Source organism: Eucyclogobius newberryi, unplaced genomic scaffold (genome assembly GCF_026437365.1).
Source record: "Eucyclogobius newberryi isolate DKJ021-1_F unplaced genomic scaffold, fEucNew1.0.hap1 SCAF_16, whole genome shotgun sequence".
NCBI classification, from domain to species: Eukaryota; Metazoa; Chordata; class Actinopteri; order Gobiiformes; family Gobiidae; genus Eucyclogobius; species Eucyclogobius newberryi.
The window spans coordinates 10,710,604-10,734,741 of record NW_027315790.1 but is presented as its reverse complement, the minus strand read 5'-3'; the positions used below and the strand labels follow the sequence as shown (position 1 = coordinate 10,734,741).

The 24,138-nt window shown below is 51.9% G+C and overlaps 1 protein-coding gene across 1 annotated transcript; it reads left to right on the top strand.

The window, feature by feature from the left end:
• The first annotated feature begins 11,123 nt into the window (after positions 1-11,123).
• Positions 11,124-22,845, top strand: LOC140362308 (uncharacterized). Its single transcript, XM_072448422.1, is given in 15 exon segments — positions 11,124-11,273; positions 11,397-11,967; positions 12,624-13,520; positions 13,523-15,831; positions 15,907-16,155; positions 16,431-16,443; positions 16,513-16,566; positions 16,631-16,693; positions 17,227-17,280; positions 18,148-18,594; positions 19,251-20,127; positions 20,226-20,915; positions 21,484-21,487; positions 21,766-22,458; positions 22,534-22,845. Coding segments are annotated over 15 exon segments (7,383 nt in total).
• The last annotated feature ends 1,293 nt before the right edge of the window (positions 22,846-24,138 follow it).

Below are 24,138 nucleotides of genomic sequence, written 5' to 3'. Positions count from 1 at the left end.
GTGAGTGGCTGTTCTGAGATAGCAGTAAACAAAGCAACACAACACACAAATACAAAGTGTCCTTCAGAAAATCTTTTATCTCCTCCGTCTTTCATGCATATCTTACATGCTTGATTTACATCAATTATCATGAGATTCTTCAGCTCTACAGTGGCTCCTAATGGTATACCACAGCTCCCCCTAGTGCACAGGAGATGTACAGCCAAATTACCAAAAACTGAACCTCATTGTGGTCGGTTTTATTTTTACACGTAAAAAACACCATTATTTTGAAAAATGTCTGCATTTATATTACAATGTTTGAAAGTTGTCCTTGAATGGCTTTTATTTAGCATGTGTATGTTTGACATGTAACTAATTTACATTTTTGAGGAATTATTATTAAAATGTAATTCTTGCCGTGCATGGCAATAAAATGAATGCTTTGAATGTATGTTTGCTTATCAGCCTAAACATTCATTTGATGAAATATTTAAACTTAATTTACATTTATCCTATAAGTTGTTGTACAGGAATGTTGATACTTTGTATCCGGCAGTCTGACATCCAAAGTTTATGACCTAATCATTTGTGCTGGTGAAATACAAATCATGTCTTTATGAGCAAATTATGTTGTAATTTATGAGAGTAGCAGATAGACCACTGTAGATCATCAGTGTGTCACTGGCATGTGCCAGCAGCACTGCCTCTTCTCTGTGTTAGGGCTGAGTTTTGGGTCGGTCCCACAGCGCTCTCCTAAGAGGTGCTTGAACTCCAGCAGCAGAGGTAGGACCAGAGGGCCCTCAGGCCAATCACACCTCTCACTCAGACTCAGAGAGGGGCATGTGTCTAATCGTCCACAGCTTCACTCAAATCATTTCAGTCTGAGCTGGAAAGAATGAGGACAGTGCAAATAGGGCTGGTGATGGAAATGTCATTGTGATCTCGTCGCTGACTGTAGGGTCTCAAACTACAGGTATTCAGTTTATGATTAAGGGAGATTTCTTAGCAGAAACGAGACAAGACGGGGCACCAGGGTTGAACCCAAAGAGCTAAGATACGGTCCTTAATCGCGCTCGTTAAAAAGGTCTGAAGGGTGTTTCACGATTCAGGGACTTACACATAGTCTAATCAAACAAACAAGTCAATAACTCTTTCGTGTAGTTTATTTATCCAAAGGGCAATCAAAAACACCGGAGCAGAAATGCGCACAGGTAAATCACAGGTGATGTTATATCAGATTTGACAGCAAATTTCATGCAGATAATGTTAAACCAGGGTTTTGCCTTTGATAATCAAACGTGTCTATGCTAATCTATATCAAAAAGAGGGAAAGTGAGAAGCTAAAGGGAGGAGGAACAGCTGAGCTCTACCCAAATCACGCCACAAAAGAACCGCACACTGAACTCGGCTTACGGTTTGTAGAGCCTCGGTCCGGCTGGTCCTTGTCCGCGGACGAGGTCCGTAGCGAGGCGTGGAGCGGTGTGGCGGCGAAGGCAGGGGGGCGTGCTGCGAGGTCCTTGAAGCGGGCGGCGGCCGTTGAGCGACGGGTCACGTGGAGCGGTGTGCTGCGACGTCCTTGAAGCAGCTGCGGCAACGGCGTGCTGTACGGTCCTTGGCGCCGGTGGCAACGGAGGCGATGTCCGGGAGTTCCTTCGTGGTAGAACGCTTTAGCGGCGTGTTAGCTCCTTACGCGGCCTTTACTCAGATAAGAACGTAGCGCTGATCCACGTAAACGGCGTAGATTACTTCAAAAAAAAGGGAAGAGAAACGAAGTAGCAAAGAAAGTCTCTGTCCGGTTTAGCGCTTAAGCTTAGTTCCAGGTAGTTCCAGGTGGTTCCAGGTGGTTTCAGAGTCCAGGGCTGGCATGGCCTTGTCGACCACGTGTCGGACGGATTTTTGTTGAGACAAAGGAAAAAGTGAAAGGCTCGTCCGTGGAGACGGCTTCCAAGAGAAAAAGACAAAGGCTTGAACACAAAGGGGATGAGAAGAGAAGAGGAAGTTTCTAGCTTGGAGCGTCCTTTTGATACCTGGCCCGCAGGGCATGCTGGGAGCGAAAGGGCGGGCGCTACTGCGAAAACTTCCTGTTTAACATTTTCCTGGCCGAGAAAATAAAACTGGAGTAACGTAAATAATAATGGCAAAAACATTGAACCCTGTTTTAACATTTACACGTTAAACACTTTTGGCAGTTTGTGCACATTATTTCTTGAGGTAGACACATTTTACATCTTCTTTCACCTGTGATGGGCACTCAAGTTAAAGCATTGGGAATATAAAACCTTAAACAGTGGAAAAATACGTAACACAAGGTGAAACATGCGGTGTAGGGAGTTGATTCGGACAAACATTCATGGCATAATCACATAAAACAGTTTTCATCGGGGCGTCCTCCTGTAAGACTGTGGGGAGAAGATCTGTTATCACAAAAGTCACAGCGGCTCCCTGCGGTGAGGGAGAGAGGGAGAACGAAAAACCCCCAATGTTCAAAGAGAGATTTTCTGTTATCTGGTCGTGGAATGTCCATCTCCATTCCCCTACACTGACTATCATCTTTTGTGGTAATATTTTCATAACGCGATTCATTAATGCAGATGTTTGCTCAAACAGAGACACTTTTCCCCACCATCTTTTAATAGTCAGCCTCTGAAAGGCTCTGAGTGAGTGACAGCTGGATTTAACCAATCATAATAAAGAGAAGAAAGAAGAAAATTACTGTATTTACTGTACCTTAAAGGCAATGGAAAATATAAAGTTCAAACGAATTGCAAAAAATCTAAATAAATTGAAAAAAATCTAAATGAATTGAAAAAAATCAAAGTCGGTAATATTTTGCCATATCGCTCAATAGTAAGTGAAAGTTTAACTGTAAACAGGATTGACAGTGCTACGGGCATGAATGAAAGAAAAAAGATCATCTTTCAATGAAGACGTAGAGGTTTAGAGTTCCAGATGTTGGAAATGTAATTTTACTTTTAATTTTGAATTGCCTTGTGTATGAAATGTGCTCTACAAATAAACTTGCCTTGCCTTTGTGGCCATATCGCATTTTGGGCCGCCCTTTGATCTGAGCCCGCGTTCTCATTGGCCATTTATGCCGGTCGCCATTCATAAAAATGCCCCCCCCTGATTGTTACGCTCCCTCTGGCCTCTCGCATTGTGCCCGCCCACCGGCGCCACACTTCCGCGTTCCTCCAGCGCCTCACGGCAGGTAAGCGGAGCTCTGTCTCCCTCCTAAATTTTGTGGACGGTCTTCGAATCTTAGACTCCTTTTTGTTAGCACGGACAGTCACCTGTAACCACAGATGCTGGTCACTCACTACCGCAAGCTTAGGTAAGCGCCCCTCATTTTAAGATCCGCGATCGTCTGACGTGCTTAGGCTCTCGTGTTTTTATAGGCTTTGACGCAGCTGTTCGCTCTCGCCTCTCCCTCATCGGAGCTCTAAGTCGCGCTCCGAAGTGTAAGTATGCCTGGGTCAGTGGCAAACTAGTGTTAACAACCAAATTCAGTGTTTGATTCCTCCGGTGTATGTAGGAGCTGCCGCTTTGCTGCCGCTCCGCTTTGCCGCTGCCGTTCCGCGTTGCCGCTGCCGTTCCGCTCTGCTGCCGCTCCGCTTAGCCGCGCTGCCGCTGCCGCTGTGCTCGGAGTAACCCGCTTTGCACAGACTAACATCCTCCTGGTCGGACTGACGGCGCAGGCCGGCGCTTGATTGTGCCCCCACGCTGCCGGATTGTGCTCTCCCGTAGTCTGTACCAGCTCTGCGCTGGGTGTGTCGCGCTAACGCGCATGGGCGCGATATAGACATTTTTCTGCTGCTCTACCTGCATATCCCTTTGCCGTGCCTACACTGGACTCAAATTATGTACCGCTTTTAATACATTTTTCTGTGTTATAGGGGCTGATGGTCTGACACCGTGGTGGATTCCCCTGGTGGTGGTTCCCGCGTTTTGGTTTGTGGTGCACTGTTTTGTTGTTTTGGCGTTTTCTTATTAGGTTACTGCCCCATTTGTTTTACCTCCACGGCTAAGCCTCAGCCCCCCTCCAACGGTCTTATTGAGTTTATTCATGTGTGAGTGGGTGTGCGTGTGAGTGGGTGTGCGTGGTGTTGAGTGGTAGCATTTTAGCTTTTAGATTAAATTGTTTAAAAATATTATTGTCTTGCTTAAAATGTGTGTTTAGATTGTTAGCATTATCTATTTAAATAATAAACATGTTGTAATTTATGGAACTGTCTCTGTCTCATTAGTAATCCTTATCTGCGTGCCTTACTAATTTTCCCCAGTTTAAATTGGGGTGGCGTTGTTGGACAACTTACCATTCAAACAATATCAAAACACTCGTACTGCCACATTTTTGGCGTTGTTGGCAGGATTTGCTGTTTTTGAGGGAGAGGCTAGTTCCACCAAAGTTATTTGTATTTGATTTTTGTGATTGTTGTGGCAAGCAGCAAAAGTAACTTGTGTGTTTTTTAAAGGGCAAAGCGGCAGTCTCTCTTTTGAGCTACAGACTTGCAGCCATGGAGGAAGAGCTGCAGGAATTAAGGAACCAAATTACTCAACTAAAAGCAGATGATGTACAGCTGCGCCAGGGACGCGCTGCAGCTGGTTCTGGTGCTGGTGGCTCTGCAGTGCCTGTGCCCCCCGCCACCCCTGCCATAGACCGGTTGGTATTTATTCCGAGGGACCGAAAATGTCCCATGTTTAGGGACCGTACAGGGATTAGTGTGGGTGAGTGGGCCGAGGATGCACAGGCCTGTATGAGGGCTTGACACCTGTCACTGGCGGACCAGGCATACTTCCTTCTTGATCACCTGGAGGGGGAGGCGAAGGAAGAACTAAAATATCGATCTGCCGCAGAGCGCCAGGACCCGACTAGGATAGTCTCTATTCTTAAGGAATTATACGGGTGCACAGAGTCCTATGTTGCTCTGCAGGAGGCCCTCTTCTCCAGGAGACAGCAGGAAGGTGAGACATTGCAGGAGTTCTCCCTGGCCCTGCTGAACTTGATGGAAAGGGTTAAAATGCAAGCCCCGGGAGACATACCAAATGCTGAGGATTTAATGCGCGACCAGTTTATTGAGCACGTGAGTGATGGTTCCTTGCGTCGTGAGTTGAAAAAGCATGTGCGCCGGTACCCTAGGGCGACTCTTCTTGAGGCCAGGGGAGAGGCAATCAGGTGGGAGCTTGAAGGTCTGCCGGCCGGCATGAGAGGTCGAAGCAATTCGGTGCCCTCGGCCTTTGGTATACAATATGCCATGCGTGGAAACCCGGGGCCTGAAGCCACCCCTACACGGACTGAGGTTAGCAAAATGAAGGAGATGTTGAAAAAGCAACAGGAACAACTTGAGCTGTTGACGCAAAGTATTGCATTATTGCAGAACACGCAAACTGCACACCAGCGTAGTCGCTCCCCTCGTTATGGCCCGCTTGTGTGTAATCGTTGCCAGCAACCTGGCCATATTGCCAGAGACTGTGATGGCCCTCGTGTTCCCAGTCGCCACGAACCCTCTTTGCCGACCCGCCGTCGCTTTAATCAAACGTCGGAAAACTAGCGCCCACCGTGTCGCGGAGCCAACGCACGGGTGGGGCATCCACTAGCTCAACCACTAACGGAGGGAGGAACGCTCCAAAGTTGATTGCATCCTGTCCACATCTTGATGTAGACATGGATGGCGTAATTGTGCCATGTCTTGTGGACACTGGGTCGATGGTGTCTACAATTACAGAAAGCTTTTTCCGCAGGTATTTTGAGCCATGGGGGGAAGAACGCTTGCAGGCTTGCCATTGGCTACAGCTTAAAGCTGCCAATGGTCTGTCCATCCCTTACATTGGATATTTAGAATTACCTATTGAGCTCTGTGGTAAAGTGATGCCCCACTGTGGAGTGTAAGTGTTAGTAATGAGGGACCCGTCTGGTCAATGCTCTCCCCAAGTCCCTGGAGTTTTGGGAATGAATGTGCTCCGCAGATGTTATAAGGAACTGTTTGGACAGTATGGGCCTGCACTTTTTGATACAGCCCCTGTGGTCACATGCCCAACTCCATTGATGGAAGCGTTTCAGAGGTGCCACGCTGCAGACCTGCGGCCCACCCCCAAACAACCAGGTATGGTCAAGTTGCAGGGAAAACGAGCTGTTCGCATCCCGGGGGGTGTTACGAAAATGGTCCCTGCTACCTGTTCGACACATTATTCGGGTGCCACGGTCTTGTTCGAGCCTTTGGAGTGGGGATTGCCTGCAGGCCTGCTGGCATCCCCCGCTCTGGTCCAGGTAGTCCGTGGCACGGCGTACATTCCTATTGTCAATGTCGGTGACAACGATGTGCTGCTTTACCCGCGTACCCTAGTAGGGACTCTGGACAATGTCAATGTGGTGAGTCTTCCTGCAGGAGTGACGGAATTTCCCGCAGTTGCTGCGAGTGTCTCCTCTCAAAGTGTCGCTTCCTCCGCCACGGACCCCATCGCAGCCATTGACCTATCCCCCCTGCCCCCTGAGGAGCAGGTGGAGGTGTGGGCATTACTTTGGAAATATTCCTCTGTGTTTGCTGCGAATGATCAGGATCTGGGTTGTACCAACCTGATCACCCATGACATTCCACTACTGGATGATGTCCCGGTCCGTCAGCGCTACCGCCGTATCCCGCCATCTGGGTACGAGCTGGTCAAAGAGCATATCCATCAGCTCTTGAAAGCGCAGATAATCAGAGAGAGCTCCAGCCCCTATGCATCACCCATTGTCTTGGTCCGGAAAAAGGACGGCAGCCTTCGTCTATGTGTTGACTATCGCCAACTGAACCTAAAGACCCGAAAGGATGCCTTTCCACTCCCACGTATCGAAGAGTCGCTCGACGCTTTGACGGGGGCCCGCTGGTTTTCCACTTTGGATCTGGCCAGCGGGTACAATCAGGTCCCTGTCACAGCATTTTTGGTGACCAGCAGTGCCAGTCTCTCCTCCTCTACCTGGATGATATTGATCATATATGATACCTGGAGAGGCTGGAGGTGGTGCTTGGGAGGTTGCAGAAGGAAGGGCTCAAGGCAAAGCAGAGCAAGTGCCGGTTCTTCAAGCGGGAGGTGCACTATTTGGGGCACGTGATTTCTGACCAGGGAGTGGCCACTGATCCCGGCAAAATTGACGTAGTAGCAAACTGGCCTGTCCCATCTACGGTTTCTGACCTGCGCTCCTTCTTGGGGTTTGCAAGCTACTACCGAAGTTTTGTCGACGGCTTTGCTAAACTGGCCGCTCCCTTACATTGCAGAGTGGCCGAGCTGACCGGGAGTCAGTTGGGGAAGAGAACCTCTCGGCGTGCTGCAGTCCCTTGGACTGAGGAGTGCCAGCAGAGCTTCGAGACCTTGAAGGCCAAACTCACGTCTGCCCCAGTGCTGGCATATGCAAATTTTTCTCTTTCCTTTATCCTGGAAGTAGACGTCAGCCATGTGGGCTTAGGCGCAGTTCTCGCCCAGGAGCAGGAAGGGAAAGTCAGACCCATCGCATATGCTAGCAGAGGACTCCGACTTACAGAGCGGAATATGTCCAATTATAGCTCCATGAAACTGGAGCTATTGGCTCTTAAATGGGCATTGACGGAGAAGTTCAGAGAGTATCTGTTGGGCCACAAGTGCGTGGTCTTTACAGAAAATAACCCCCTGAGCTATCTCGCGTCTGCTAAACTGGGTGCTGTTGAGCAGCGTTGGGCAGCCCAGTTGGCGTTGTTTGATTTTGAACTGAAGTGTCGATCGGGTAAGTCCAACCGGAATGCTGATGCCTTGTCCCGTCAGCCATGGCCCTCACCCAGGGACGGGTCCCGGGTAGCAGCAAATACCTCTCTACCGCAGCCATTACAGCAAGCCTTGCAGGGAGTGTAGACGGTGGCAACCCAGTCTGTAGTAACAGTCTTCCCCCATCATTCCCCTGCTGCTCTTTATACACTCCAGCAGGCTGACCCAGTCATTCAGGAGATCCTGACTTTCTGGGTAGAACGGCGCCGGCCCACTCGTGAAGAGCGGCGTGTCCTCTCTCAGCCGGCCTCGATTCTGGTGAGTCAGTGGGACCGTCTGGAGCTGGGCGGTTTGTTGTACAGGCAGGTGTTCCGCTCCGACGGTGGTGGGGCAGTTTGCCAACTCCTCCTGCCTAGGGCCTTGGTTCGGGAGGTCCTCAATCAGGTCCATCAAGGCGTGGAGAGGACATTGGCTCTGCTTCGCCCCCGCTGTTATTGGCCAGGTATGTCCCAGGAGGTCACCCAGTGGTGCCAGGCTTGTGAGAGGTGTCAGTTCGCAAAGAACAATGATCATGCGGCACATGCCTTCATGGGCCACCTACTCTCTTCAAGACCAAATTAAATTGTGGCTATTGATTTTACGCTGTTGGAGCCAACCGCAGCTGGCCTAGAAAATGTTCTTGTGATGATTGATGTCTTCAGCAAGTACACAATGGCGGTGCCAACCCGCGACCAACGTGCCAGTATGGTTGCACAGGTTCTGGTAACGGAGTGGTTTGGCAAGTTTGGGGTTCCGGCCCGCATCCACTCTGACCAGGGCCGTAATTTTGAGAGCCAACTGATCCAGCAGTTGTGCAGTCTGTATGGGATTGTGAAGTCGCGCACTACTCCTTACCACCCTGCTGGTAATGGGCAGTGTGAGCGCTTCAATCGGACACTGCACAACTTGCTGCGTGCTCTGCCTGTGTCCCGTAAGAGGGACTGAAGCGCTTGCTTGCCACAGGTTCTCTTTGCTTATAACACCACTCCACATCAGTCGACTGGGGAGTCGACATTCTTTTTGATGTTTGGGCAGGAACCGCGGCTCCCTATCGACTTCTTGCTGGGACAGGTACAGGACCCACTTGGCGGGACTGTACACGAGTGGGTTAAGGAGCACCAGGCCCGTCTGCAAATGGCTTTCGATGGGGCAAGAGAGAAACTGCGTTTAGCTGCTGCCCGCAGAAAGGCAACCCACGACCGACATGTCCAGGAGTTACCCCTTAATGAGGGCCAGCTCGTGTTGCTCCGGGACTACGGTGTGAGAGGCCGCCAGAAAATTCAAGACCAGTGGTGCCCCACTAAACATGTGGTTGTGGAAGTTCCACATGAGGGTGGAACTGTGTACACAGTTGCCCCAGTTGGACAACCGACTAAAATCAAGAGGGTGCACCGCTCCCTGTTGAAGTGCCTGATCCAGAGTGAGGTTCCAGATCTCGCTCCAGCATCAGTCCCTCCAGTGGAGCCCACGGTGCGAAACCCTGAAGAGGGGTCGTCCCACGAGGGCGATTTTCTTTTCTTTTTTTTTTTTTTTCTGCTTCCGCAGGCTTTACCGCCCGTTACAGAGGTAACACCATCTCGGCTGGCTGCAGCACTTGAACTACCCTCTGGGGCAATATGGTGCTCTTCCCCAGATGCTGCTGGACCCATTTTGGTTCCACCTGATTCCTTTGCCGACCAGCCCCAGTTTGTGACAGTCACTACCACCATGACTGGTCCAACTGAGCGGTCCGTGCGTAGGTCCACAAGGCCAACAGCTGGCAAACATCAGAACCTCCATCATCTCCCAAGACCGGTGAGTCGGCAGCCTCAAGGGGAGTCAGAGTCCCCGGCTCCTTCCACAAGTGCCAGCTTCTAGGCTGTTTTAGGCCATCGGCAGGGCGCCGATGCAGATTGGGGGAGTGGATGTGGCCATATCGTATTTTGGGCCGGCCTTAGATCTGAGCCCGCGTTCTCATTGGCCATTCATGCCGGTCGCCATTCATAAAAATGCCCCCCCTGATTGTTACGCTCCCTCTGGCCTCTCGCATTGTGCCCGCCCACCGGCGTCACACTTCCGCGTTCCTCCAGCGCCTCACGGCAGGTAAGCGGAGCTCTGTCTCCCTCCTAAATTTTGTGGACTGTCTTCTAATCTTAGACTCCTTTTTGTTAGCACGGACAGTCACCTGTAACCACAGATGCTGGTCACTCACTACCGCAAGCTTAGGTAAGCGCCCCTCATTTTAAGATCCGCGATCGTCTGACGTGCTTAGGCTCTCGTGTTTTTATAGGCTTTGACGCAGCTGTTCGCTCTCGCCTCTCCCTCATCGGAGCTCTAAGTCGCGCTCCGAAGTGTAAGTATGCCTGGGTCAGTGGAAAACTAGTGTTAACAACCAAATTCAGTGTTTGATTCCTCCGGTGTATGTAGGAGCTGCCGCTTTGCTGCCGCTCCGCTTTGCCGCTGCCGTTCCGCGTTGCCGCTGCCGTTCCGCTCTGCTGCCGCTCCGCTTAGCCGCGCTGCCGCTGCCGCTGTGCTCGGAGTAACCCGCTTTGCGCAGACTAACATCCTCCTGGTCGGACTGACGGCGCAGGCCGGCGCTTGATTGTGCCCCCACGCTGCCGGATTGTGCTCTCCCGTAGTCTGTACCAGCTCTGCGCTGGGTGTGTCGCGCTAACGCGCATGGGCGCGATATAGACATTTTTCTGCTGCTCTACCTGCATATCCCTTTGCCGTGCCTACACTGGACTCAAATTATGTACCGCTTTTAATACATTTTTCTGTGTTATAGGGGCTGATGGTCTGACACCGTGGTGGATTCCCCTGGTGGTGGTTCCCGCGTTTTGGTTTGTGGTGCACTGTTTTGTTGTTTTGGCGTTTTCTTATTAGGTTACTGCCCCATTTGTTTTACCTCCACGGCTAAGCCTCAGCCCCCCTCCAACGGTCTTATTGAGTTTATTCATGTGTGAGTGGGTGTGCGTGTGAGTGGGTGTGCGTGGTGTTGAGTGGTAGCATTTTAGCTTTTAGATTTAAATTGTTTAAAAATATTATTGTCTTGCTTAAAATGTGTGTTTAGATTGTTAGCATTATCTATTTAAATAATAAACATGTTGTAATTTATGGAACTGTCTCTGTCTCATTAGTAATCCTTATCTGCGTGCCTTACTAATTTTCCCCAGTTTAAATTGGGGTGGCGTTGTTGGACAACTTACCATTCAAACAATATCAAAACACTCGTACTGCCACATTTTTGGCGTTGTTGGCAGGATTTGCTGTTTTTGAGGGAGAGGCTAGTTCCACCAAAGTTATTTGTATTTGATTTTTGTGATTGTTGTGGCAAGCAGCAAAAGTAACTTGTGTGTTTTTTAAAGGGCAAAGCGGCAGTCTCTCTTTTGAGCTACAGACTTGCAGCCATGGAGGAAGAGCTGCAGGAATTAAGGAACCAAATTACTCAACTAAAAGCAGATGATGTACAGCTGCGCCAGGGACGCGCTGCAGCTGGTTCTGGTGCTGGTGGCTCTGCAGTGCCTGTGCCCCCCGCCACCCCTGCCATAGACCGGTTGGTATTTATTCCGAGGGACCGAAAATGTCCCATGTTTAGGGACCGTACAGGGATTAGTGTGGGTGAGTGGGCCGAGGATGCACAGGCCTGTATGAGGGCTTGACACCTGTCACTGGCGGACCAGGCATACTTCCTTCTTGATCACCTGGAGGGGGAGGCGAAGGAAGAACTAAAATATCGATCTGCCGCAGAGCGCCAGGACCCGACTAGGATAGTCTCTATTCTTAAGGAATTATACGGGTGCACAGAGTCCTATGTTGCTCTGCAGGAGGCCCTCTTCTCCAGGAGACAGCAGGAAGGTGAGACATTGCAGGAGTTCTCCCTGGCCCTGCTGAACTTGATGGAAAGGGTTAAAATGCAAGCCCCGGGAGACATACCAAATGCTGAGGATTTAATGCGCGACCAGTTTATTGAGCACGTGAGTGATGGTTCCTTGCGTCGTGAGTTGAAAAAGCATGTGCGCCGGTACCCTAGGGCGACTCTTCTTGAGGCCAGGGGAGAGGCAATCAGGTGGGAGCTTGAAGGTCTGCCGGCCGGCATGAGAGGTCGAAGCAATTCGGTGCCCTCGGCCTTTGGTATACAATATGCCATGCGTGGAAACCCGGGGCCTGAAGCCACCCCTACACGGACTGAGGTTAGCAAAATGAAGGAGATGTTGAAAAAGCAACAGGAACAACTTGAGCTGTTGACGCAAAGTATTGCATTATTGCAGAACACGCAAACTGCACACCAGCGTAGTCGCTCCCCTCGTTATGGCCCGCTTGTGTGTAATCGTTGCCAGCAACCTGGCCATATTGCCAGAGACTGTGATGGCCCTCGTGTTCCCAGTCGCCACGAACCCTCTTTGCCGACCCGCCGTCGCTTTAATCAAACGTCGGAAAACTAGCGCCCACCGTGTCGCGGAGCCAACGCACGGGTGGGGCATCCACTAGCTCAACCACTAACGGAGGGAGGAACGCTCCAAAGTTGATTGCATCCTGTCCACATCTTGATGTAGACATGGATGGCGTAATTGTGCCATGTCTTGTGGACACTGGGTCGATGGTGTCTACAATTACAGAAAGCTTTTTCCGCAGGTATTTTGAGCCATGGGGGGAAGAACGCTTGCAGGCTTGCCATTGGCTACAGCTTAAAGCTGCCAATGGTCTGTCCATCCCTTACATTGGATATTTAGAATTACCTATTGAGCTCTGTGGTAAAGTGATGCCCCACTGTGGAGTGTAAGTGTTAGTAATGAGGGACCCGTCTGGTCAATGCTCTCCCCAAGTCCCTGGAGTTTTGGGAATGAATGTGCTCCGCAGATGTTATAAGGAACTGTTTGGACAGTATGGGCCTGCACTTTTTGATACAGCCCCTGTGGTCACATGCCCAACTCCATTGATGGAAGCGTTTCAGAGGTGCCACGCTGCAGACCTGCGGCCCACCCCCAAACAACCAGGTATGGTCAAGTTGCAGGGAAAACGAGCTGTTCGCATCCCGGGGGGTGTTACGAAAATGGTCCCTGCTACCTGTTCGACACATTATTCGGGTGCCACGGTCTTGTTCGAGCCTTTGGAGTGGGGATTGCCTGCAGGCCTGCTGGCATCCCCCGCTCTGGTCCAGGTAGTCCGTGGCACGGCGTACATTCCTATTGTCAATGTCGGTGACAACGATGTGCTGCTTTACCCGCGTACCCTAGTAGGGACTCTGGACAATGTCAATGTGGTGAGTCTTCCTGCAGGAGTGACGGAATTTCCCGCAGTTGCTGCGAGTGTCTCCTCTCAAAGTGTCGCTTCCTCCGCCACGGACCCCATCGCAGCCATTGACCTATCCCCCCTGCCCCCTGAGGAGCAGGTGGAGGTGTGGGCATTACTTTGGAAATATTCCTCTGTGTTTGCTGCGAATGATCAGGATCTGGGTTGTACCAACCTGATCACCCATGACATTCCACTACTGGATGATGTCCCGGTCCGTCAGCGCTACCGCCGTATCCCGCCATCTGGGTACGAGCTGGTCAAAGAGCATATCCATCAGCTCTTGAAAGCGCAGATAATCAGAGAGAGCTCCAGCCCCTATGCATCACCCATTGTCTTGGTCCGGAAAAAGGACGGCAGCCTTCGTCTATGTGTTGACTATCGCCAACTGAACCTAAAGACCCGAAAGGATGCCTTTCCACTCCCACGTATCGAAGAGTCGCTCGACGCTTTGACGGGGGCCCGCTGGTTTTCCACTTTGGATCTGGCCAGCGGGTACAATCAGGTCCCTGTCACAGCATTTTTGGTGACCAGCAGTGCCAGTCTCTCCTCCTCTACCTGGATGATATTGATCATATATGATACCTGGAGAGGCTGGAGGTGGTGCTTGGGAGGTTGCAGAAGGAAGGGCTCAAGGCAAAGCAGAGCAAGTGCCGGTTCTTCAAGCGGGAGGTGCACTATTTGGGGCACGTGATTTCTGACCAGGGAGTGGCCACTGATCCCGGCAAAATTGACGTAGTAGCAAACTGGCCTGTCCCATCTACGGTTTCTGACCTGCGCTCCTTCTTGGGGTTTGCAAGCTACTACCGAAGTTTTGTCGACGGCTTTGCTAAACTGGCCGCTCCCTTACATCGCAGAGTGGCCGAGCTGACCGGGAGTCAGTTGGGGAAGAGAACCTCTCGGCGTGCTGCAGTCCCTTGGACTGAGGAGTGCCAGCAGAGCTTCGAGACCTTGAAGGCCAAACTCACGTCTGCCCCAGTGCTGGCATATGCAAATTTTTCTCTTTCCTTTATCCTGGAAGTAGACGTCAGCCATGTGGGCTTAGGCGCAGTTCTCGCCCAGGAGCAGGAAGGGAAAGTCAGACCCATCGCATATGCTAGCAGAGGACTCCGACTTACAGAGCGGAATATGTCCAATTATAGCTCCATGAAACTGGAGCTATTGGCTCTTAAATGGGCATTGACGGAGAAGTTCAGAGAGTATCTGTTGGGCCACAAGTGCGTGGTCTTTACAGAAAATAACCCCCTGAGCTATCTCGCGTCTGCTAAACTGGGTGCTGTTGAGCAGCGTTGGGCAGCCCAGTTGGCGTTGTTTGATTTTGAACTGAAGTGTCGATCGGGTAAGTCCAACCGGAATGCTGATGCCTTGTCCCGTCAGCCATGGCCCTCACCCAGGGACGAGTCCCGGGTAGCAGCAAATACCTCTCTACCGCAGCCATTACAGCAAGCCTTGCAGGGAGTGTAGACGGTGGCAACCCAGTCTGTAGTAACAGTCTTCCCCCATCATTCCCCTGCTGCTCTTTATACACTCCAGCAGGCTGACCCAGTCATTCAGGAGATCCTGACTTTCTGGGTAGAACGGCGCCGGCCCACTCGTGAAGAGCGGCGTGTCCTCTCTCAGCCGGCCTCGATTCTGGTGAGTCAGTGGGACCGTCTGGAGCTGGGCGGTTTGTTGTACAGGCAGGTGTTCCGCTCCGACGGTGGTGGGGCAGTTTGCCAACTCCTCCTGCCTAGGGCCTTGGTTCGGGAGGTCCTCAATCAGGTCCATCAAGGCGTGGAGAGGACATTGGCTCTGCTTCGCCCCCGCTGTTATTGGCCAGGTATGTCCCAGGAGGTCACCCAGTGGTGCCAGGCTTGTGAGAGGTGTCAGTTCGCAAAGAACAATGATCATGCGGCACATGCCTTCATGGGCCACCTACTCTCTTCAAGACCAAATTAAATTGTGGCTATTGATTTTACGCTGTTGGAGCCAACCGCAGCTGGCCTAGAAAATGTTCTTGTGATGATTGATGTCTTCAGCAAGTACACAATGGCGGTGCCAACCCGCGACCAACGTGCCAGTATGGTTGCACAGGTTCTGGTAACGGAGTGGTTTGGCAAGTTTGGGGTTCCGGCCCGCATCCACTCTGACCAGGGCCGTAATTTTGAGAGCCAACTGATCCAGCAGTTGTGCAGTCTGTATGGGATTGTGAAGTCGCGCACTACTCCTTACCACCCTGCTGGTAATGGGCAGTGTGAGCGCTTCAATCGGACACTGCACAACTTGCTGCGTGCTCTGCCTGTGTCCCGTAAGAGGGACTGAAGCGCTTGCTTGCCACAGGTTCTCTTTGCTTATAACACCACTCCACATCAGTCGACTGGGGAGTCGACATTCTTTTTGATGTTTGGGCAGGAACCGCGGCTCCCTATCGACTTCTTGCTGGGACAGGTACAGGACCCACTTGGCGGGACTGTACACGAGTGGGTTAAGGAGCACCAGGCCCGTCTGCAAATGGCTTTCGATGGGGCAAGAGAGAAACTGCGTTTAGCTGCTGCCCGCAGAAAGGCAACCCACGACCGACATGTCCAGGAGTTACCCCTTAATGAGGGCCAGCTCGTGTTGCTCCGGGACTACGGTGTGAGAGGCCGCCAGAAAATTCAAGACCAGTGGTGCCCCACTAAACATGTGGTTGTGGAAGTTCCACATGAGGGTGGAACTGTGTACACAGTTGCCCCAGTTGGACAACCGACTAAAATCAAGAGGGTGCACCGCTCCCTGTTGAAGTGCCTGATCCAGAGTGAGGTTCCAGATCTCGCTCCAGCATCAGTCCCTCCAGTGGAGCCCACGGTGCGAAACCCTGAAGAGGGGTCGTCCCACGAGGGCGATTTTCTTTTCTTTTTTTTTTTTTTTCTGCTTCCGCAGGCTTTACCGCCCGTTACAGAGGTAACACCATCTCGGCTGGCTGCAGCACTTGAACTACCCTCTGGGGCAATATGGTGCTCTTCCCCAGATGCTGCTGGACCCATTTTGGTTCCACCTGATTCCTTTGCCGACCAGCCCCAGTTTGTGACAGTCACTACCACCATGACTGGTCCAACTGAGCGGTCCGTGCGTAGGTCCACAAGGCCAACAGCTGGCAAACATCAGAACCTCCATCATCTCCCAAGACCGGTGAGTCGGCAGCCTCAAGGGGAGTCAGAGTCCCCGGCTCCTTCCACAAGTGCCAGCTTCTAGGCTGTTTTAGGCCATCGGCAGGGCGCCGATGCAGATTGGGGGAGTGGATGTGGCCATATCGTATTTTGGGCCGGCCTTAGATCTGAGCCCGCGTTCTCATTGGCCATTCATGCCGGTCGCCATTCATAAAAATGCCCCCCCTGATTGTTACGCTCCCTCTGGCCTCTCGCATTGTGCCCGCCCACCGGCGTCACACTTCCGCGTTCCTCCAGCGCCTCACGGCAGGTAAGCGGAGCTCTGTCTCCCTCCTAAATTTTGTGGACTGTCTTCTAATCTTAGACTCCTTTTTGTTAGCACGGACAGTCACCTGTAACCACAGATGCTGGTCACTCACTACCGCAAGCTTAGGTAAGCGCCCCTCATTTTAAGATCCGCGATCGTCTGACGTGCTTAGGCTCTCGTGTTTTTATAGGCTTTGACGCAGCTGTTCGCTCTCGCCTCTCCCTCATCGGAGCTCTAAGTCGCGCTCCGAAGTGTAAGTATGCCTGGGTCAGTGGAAAACTAGTGTTAACAACCAAATTCAGTGTTTGATTCCTCCGGTGTATGTAGGAGCTGCCGCTTTGCTGCCGCTCCGCTTTGCCGCTGCCGTTCCGCGTTGCCGCTGCCGTTCCGCTCTGCTGCCGCTCCGCTTAGCCGCGCTGCCGCTGCCGCTGTGCTCGGAGTAACCCGCTTTGCGCAGACTAACATCCTCCTGGTCGGACTGACGGCGCAGGCCGGCGCTTGATTGTGCCCCCACGCTGCCGGATTGTGCTCTCCCGTAGTCTGTACCAGCTCTGCGCTGGGTGTGTCGCGCTAACGCGCATGGGCGCGATATAGACATTTTTCTGCTGCTCTACCTGCATATCCCTTTGCCGTGCCTACACTGGACTCAAATTATGTACCGCTTTTAATACATTTTTCTGTGTTATAGGGGCTGATGGTCTGACACCGTGGTGGATTCCCCTGGTGGTGGTTCCCGCGTTTTGGTTTGTGGTGCACTGTTTTGTTGTTTTGGCGTTTTCTTATTAGGTTACTGCCCCATTTGTTTTACCTCCACGGCTAAGCCTCAGCCCCCCTCCAACGGTCTTATTGAGTTTATTCATGTGTGAGTGGGTGTGCGTGTGAGTGGGTGTGCGTGGTGTTGAGTGGTAGCATTTTAGCTTTTAGATTTAAATTGTTTAAAAATATTATTGTCTTGCTTAAAATGTGTGTTTAGATTGTTAGCATTATCTATTTAAATAATAAACATGTTGTAATTTATGGAACTGTCTCTGTCTCATTAGTAATCCTTATCTGCGTGCCTTACTAATTTTCCCCAGTTTAAATTGGGGTGGCGTTGTTGGACAACTTACCATTCAAACAATATCAAAACACTCGTACTGCCACATTTTTGGCGTTGTTGGCAGGATTTGCTGTTTTTGAGGGAGAGGCTAGTTCCACCAAAGTTATTTGTATTTGATTTTTGTGATTGTTGTGGCAAGCAGCAAAAGTAACTTGTGTGTTTTTTAAAGGGCAAAGCGGCAGTCTCTCTTTTGAGCTACAGACTTGCAGCCATGGAGGAAGAGCTGCAGGAATTAAGGAACCAAATTACTCAACTAAAAGCAGATGATGTACAGCTGCGCCAGGGACGCGCTGCAGCTGGTTCTGGTGCTGGTGGCTCTGCAGTGCCTGTGCCCCCCGCCACCCCTGCCATAGACCGGTTGGTATTTATTCCGAGGGACCGAAAATGTCCCATGTTTAGGGACCGTACAGGGATTAGTGTGGGTGAGTGGGCCGAGGATGCACAGGCCTGTATGAGGGCTTGACACCTGTCACTGGCGGACCAGGCATACTTCCTTCTTGATCACCTGGAGGGGGAGGCGAAGGAAGAACTAAAATATCGATCTGCCGCAGAGCGCCAGGACCCGACTAGGATAGTCTCTATTCTTAAGGAATTATACGGGTGCACAGAGTCCTATGTTGCTCTGCAGGAGGCCCTCTTCTCCAGGAGACAGCAGGAAGGTGAGACATTGCAGGAGTTCTCCCTGGCCCTGCTGAACTTGATGGAAAGGGTTAAAATGCAAGCCCCGGGAGACATACCAAATGCTGAGGATTTAATGCGCGACCAGTTTATTGAGCACGTGAGTGATGGTTCCTTGCGTCGTGAGTTGAAAAAGCATGTGCGCCGGTACCCTAGGGCGACTCTTCTTGAGGCCAGGGGAGAGGCAATCAGGTGGGAGCTTGAAGGTCTGCCGGCCGGCATGAGAGGTCGAAGCAATTCGGTGCCCTCGGCCTTTGGTATACAATATGCCATGCGTGGAAACCCGGGGCCTGAAGCCACCCCTACACGGACTGAGGTTAGCAAAATGAAGGAGATGTTGAAAAAGCAACAGGAACAACTTGAGCTGTTGACGCAAAGTATTGCATTATTGCAGAACACGCAAACTGCACACCAGCGTAGTCGCTCCCCTCGTTATGGCCCGCTTGTGTGTAATCGTTGCCAGCAACCTGGCCATATTGCCAGAGACTGTGATGGCCCTCGTGTTCCCAGTCGCCACGAACCCTCTTTGCCGACCCGCCGTCGCTTTAATCAAACGTCGGAAAACTAGCGCCCACCGTGTCGCGGAGCCAACGCACGGGTGGGGCATCCACTAGCTCAACCACTAACGGAGGGAGGAACGCTCCAAAGTTGATTGCATCCTGTCCACATCTTGATGTAGACATGGATGGCGTAATTGTGCCATGTCTTGTGGACACTGGGTCGATGGTGTCTACAATTACAGAAAGCTTTTTCCGCAGGTATTTTGAGCCATGGGGGGAAGAACGCTTGCAGGCTTGCCATTGGCTACAGCTTAAAGCTGCCAATGGTCTGTCCATCCCTTACATTGGATATTTAGAATTACCTATTGAGCTCTGTGGTAAAGTGATGCCCCACTGTGGAGTGTAAGTGTTAGTAATGAGGGACCCGTCTGGTCAATGCTCTCCCCAAGTCCCTGGAGTTTTGGGAATGAATGTGCTCCGCAGATGTTATAAGGAACTGTTTGGACAGTATGGGCCTGCACTTTTTGATACAGCCCCTGTGGTCACATGCCCAACTCCATTGATGGAAGCGTTTCAGAGGTGCCACGCTGCAGACCTGCGGCCCACCCCCAAACAACCAGGTATGGTCAAGTTGCAGGGAAAACGAGCTGTTCGCATCCCGGGGGGTGTTACGAAAATGGTCCCTGCTACCTGTTCGACACATTATTCGGGTGCCACGGTCTTGTTCGAGCCTTTGGAGTGGGGATTGCCTGCAGGCCTGCTGGCATCCCCCGCTCTGGTCCAGGTAGTCCGTGGCACGGCGTACATTCCTATTGTCAATGTCGGTGACAACGATGTGCTGCTTTACCCGCGTACCCTAGTAGGGACTCTGGACAATGTCAATGTGGTGAGTCTTCCTGCAGGAGTGACGGAATTTCCCGCAGTTGCTGCGAGTGTCTCCTCTCAAAGTGTCGCTTCCTCCGCCACGGACCCCATCGCAGCCATTGACCTATCCCCCCTGCCCCCTGAGGAGCAGGTGGAGGTGTGGGCATTACTTTGGAAATATTCCTCTGTGTTTGCTGCGAATGATCAGGATCTGGGTTGTACCAACCTGATCACCCATGACATTCCACTACTGGATGATGTCCCGGTCCGTCAGCGCTACCGCCGTATCCCGCCATCTGGGTACGAGCTGGTCAAAGAGCATATCCATCAGCTCTTGAAAGCGCAGATAATCAGAGAGAGCTCCAGCCCCTATGCATCACCCATTGTCTTGGTCCGGAAAAAGGACGGCAGCCTTCGTCTATGTGTTGACTATCGCCAACTGAACCTAAAGACCCGAAAGGATGCCTTTCCACTCCCACGTATCGAAGAGTCGCTCGACGCTTTGACGGGGGCCCGCTGGTTTTCCACTTTGGATCTGGCCAGCGGGTACAATCAGGTCCCTGTCACAGCATTTTTGGTGACCAGCAGTGCCAGTCTCTCCTCCTCTACCTGGATGATATTGATCATATATGATACCTGGAGAGGCTGGAGGTGGTGCTTGGGAGGTTGCAGAAGGAAGGGCTCAAGGCAAAGCAGAGCAAGTGCCGGTTCTTCAAGCGGGAAGTGCACTATTTGGGGCACGTGATTTCTGACCAGGGAGTGGCCACTGATCCCGGCAAAATTGACGTAGTAGCAAACTGTTCTGTCCCATCTACGGTTTCTGACCTGCGCTCCTTCTTGGGGTTTGCAAGCTACTACCGAAGTTTTGTCGACGGCTTTGCTAAACTGGCCGCTCCCTTACATCGCAGAGTGGCCGAGCTGACCGGGAGTCAGTTGGGGAAGAGAACCTCTCGGCGTGCTGCAGTCCCTTGGACTGAGGAGTGCCAGCAGAGCTTCGAGACCTTGAAGGCCAAACTCACGTCTGCCCCAGTGCTGGCATATGCAAATTTTTCTCTTTCCTTTATCCTGGAAGTAGACGTCAGCCATGTGGGCTTAGGCGCAGTTCTCGCCCAGGAGCAGGAAGGGAAAGTCAGACCCATCGCATATGCTAGCAGAGGACTCCGACTTACAGAGCGGAATATGTCCAATTATAGCTCCATGAAACTGGAGCTATTGGCTCTTAAATGGGCATTGACGGAGAAGTTCAGAGAGTATCTGTTGGGCCACAAGTGCGTGGTCTTTACAGAAAATAACCCCCTGAGCTATCTCGCGTCTGCTAAACTGGGTGCTGTTGAGCAGCGTTGGGCAGCCCAGTTGGCGTTGTTTGATTTTGAACTGAAGTGTCGATCGGGTAAGTCCAACCGGAATGCTGATGCCTTGTCCCGTCAGCCATGGCCCTCACCCAGGGACGGGTCCCGGGTAGCAGCAAATACCTCTCTACCGCAGCCATTACAGCAAGCCTTGCAGGGAGTGTAGACGGTGGCAACCCAGTCTGTAGTAACAGTCTTCCCCCATCATTCCCCTGCTGCTCTTTATACACTCCAGCAGGCTGACCCAGTCATTCAGGAGATCCTGACTTTCTGGGTAGAACGGCGCCGGCCCACTCGTGAAGAGCGGCGTGTCCTCTCTCAGCCGGCCTCGATTCTGGTGAGTCAGTGGGACCGTCTGGAGCTGGGCGGTTTGTTGTACAGGCAGGTGTTCCGCTCCGACGGTGGTGGGGCAGTTTGCCAACTCCTCCTGCCTAGGGCCTTGGTTCGGGAGGTCCTCAATCAGGTCCATCAAGGCGTGGAGAGGACATTGGCTCTGCTTCGCCCCCGCTGTTATTGGCCAGGTATGTCCCAGGAGGTCACCCAGTGGTGCCAGGCTTGTGAGAGGTGTCAGTTCGCAAAGAACAATGATCATGCGGCACATGCCTTCATGGGCCACCTACTCTCTTCAAGACCAAATTAAATTGTGGCTATTGATTTTACGCTGTTGGAGCCAACCGCAGCTGGCCTAGAAAATGTTCTTGTGATGATTGATGTCTTCAGCAAGTACACAATGGCGGTGCCAACCCGCGACCAACGTGCCAGTATGGTTGCACAGGTTCTGGTAACGGAGTGGTTTGGCAAGTTTGGGGTTCCGGCCCGCATCCACTCTGACCAGGGCCGTAATTTTGAGAGCCAACTGATCCAGCAGTTGTGCAGTCTGTATGGGATTGTGAAGTCGCGCACTACTCCTTACCACCCTGCTGGTAATGGGCAGTGTGAGCGCTTCAATCGGACACTGCACAACTTGCTGCGTGCTCTGCCTGTGTCCCGTAAGAGGGACTGAAGCGCTTGCTTGCCACAGGTTCTCTTTGCTTATAACACCACTCCACATCAGTCGACTGGGGAGTCGACATTCTTTTTGATGTTTGGGCAGGAACCGCGGCTCCCTATCGACTTCTTGCTGGGACAGGTACAGGACCCACTTGGCGGGACTGTACACGAGTGGGTTAAGGAGCACCAGGCCCGTCTGCAAATGGCTTTCGATGGGGCAAGAGAGAAACTGCGTTTAGCTGCTGCCCGCAGAAAGGCAACCCACGACCGACATGTCCAGGAGTTACCCCTTAATGAGGGCCAGCTCGTGTTGCTCCGGGACTACGGTGTGAGAGGCCGCCAGAAAATTCAAGACCAGTGGTGCCCCACTAAACATGTGGTTGTGGAAGTTCCACATGAGGGTGGAACTGTGTACACAGTTGCCCCAGTTGGACAACCGACTAAAATCAAGAGGGTGCACCGCTCCCTGTTGAAGTGCCTGATCCAGAGTGAGGTTCCAGATCTCGCTCCAGCATCAGTCCCTCCAGTGGAGCCCACGGTGCGAAACCCTGAAGAGGGGTCGTCCCACGAGGGCGATTTTCTTTTCTTTTTTTTTTTTTTTCTGCTTCCGCAGGCTTTACCGCCCGTTACAGAGGTAACACCATCTCGGCTGGCTGCAGCACTTGAACTACCCTCTGGGGCAATATGGTGCTCTTCCCCAGATGCTGCTGGACCCATTTTGGTTCCACCTGATTCCTTTGCCGACCAGCCCCAGTTTGTGACAGTCACTACCACCATGACTGGTCCAACTGAGCGGTCCGTGCGTAGGTCCACAAGGCCAACAGCTGGCAAACATCAGAACCTCCATCATCTCCCAAGACCGGTGAGTCGGCAGCCTCAAGGGGAGTCAGAGTCCCCGGCTCCTTCCACAAGTGCCAGCTTCTAGGCTGTTTTAGGCCATCGGCGGGGCGCCGATGCAGATTGGGGGAGTGGATGTGGCCATATCGTATTTTGGGCCGGCCTTAGATCTGAGCCCGCGTTCTCATTGGCCATTCATGCCGGTCGCCATTCATAAAAATGCCCCCCCTGATTGTTACGCTCCCTCTGGCCTCTCGCATTGTGCCCGCCCACCGGCGTCACACTTCCGCGTTCCTCCAGCGCCTCACGGCAGGTAAGCGGAGCTCTGTCTCCCTCCTAAATTTTGTGGACTGTCTTCTAATCTTAGACTCCTTTTTGTTAGCACGGACAGTCACCTGTAACCACAGATGCTGGTCACTCACTACCGCAAGCTTAGGTAAGCGCCCCTCATTTTAAGATCCACGATCGTCTGACGTGCTTAGGCTCTCGTGTTTTTATAGGCTTTGACGCAGCTGTTCGCTCTCGCCTCTCCCTCATCGGAGCTCTAAGTCGCGCTCCGAAGTGTAAGTATGCCTGGGTCAGTGGAAAACTAGTGTTAACAACCAAATTCAGTGTTTGATTCCTCCGGTGTATGTAGGAGCTGCCGCTTTGCTGCCGCTCCGCTTTGCCGCTGCCGTTCCGCGTTGCCGCTGCCGTTCCGCTCTGCTGCCGCTCCGCTTAGCCGCGCTGCCGCTGCCGCTGTGCTCGGAGTAACCCGCTTTGCGCAGACTAACATCCTCCTGGTCGGACTGACGGCGCAGGCCGGCGCTTGATTGTGCCCCCACGCTGCCGGATTGTGCTCTCCCGTGGTCTGTATCAGCTCTGCGCTGGGTGTGTCGCGCTAACGCGCATGGGCGCGATAGACATTTTTCTGCTGCTCTACCTGCATATCCCTTTGCCGTGCCTACACTGGACTCAAATTATGTACCGCTTTTAATACATTTTTCTGTGTTATAGGGGCTGATGGTCTGACACCGTGGTGGATTCCCCTGGTGGTGGTTCCCGCGTTTTGGTTTGTGGTGCACTGTTTTGTTGTTTTGGCGTTTTCTTATTAGGTTACTGCCCCATTTGTTTTACCTCCACGGCTAAGCCTCAGCCCCCCTCCAACGGTCTTATTGAGTTTATTCATGTGTGAGTGGGTGTGCGTGTGAGTGGGTGTGCGTGGTGTTGAGTGGTAGCATTTTAGCTTTTAGATTAAATTGTTTAAAAATATTATTGTCTTGCTTAAAATGTGTTTTAGATTGTTAGCATTATCTATTTAAATAATAAACATGTTATTTATGGAACTGTCTCTGTCTCATCAGTAATCCTTATCTGCGTGCCTTTACTAATTTTCCCCAGT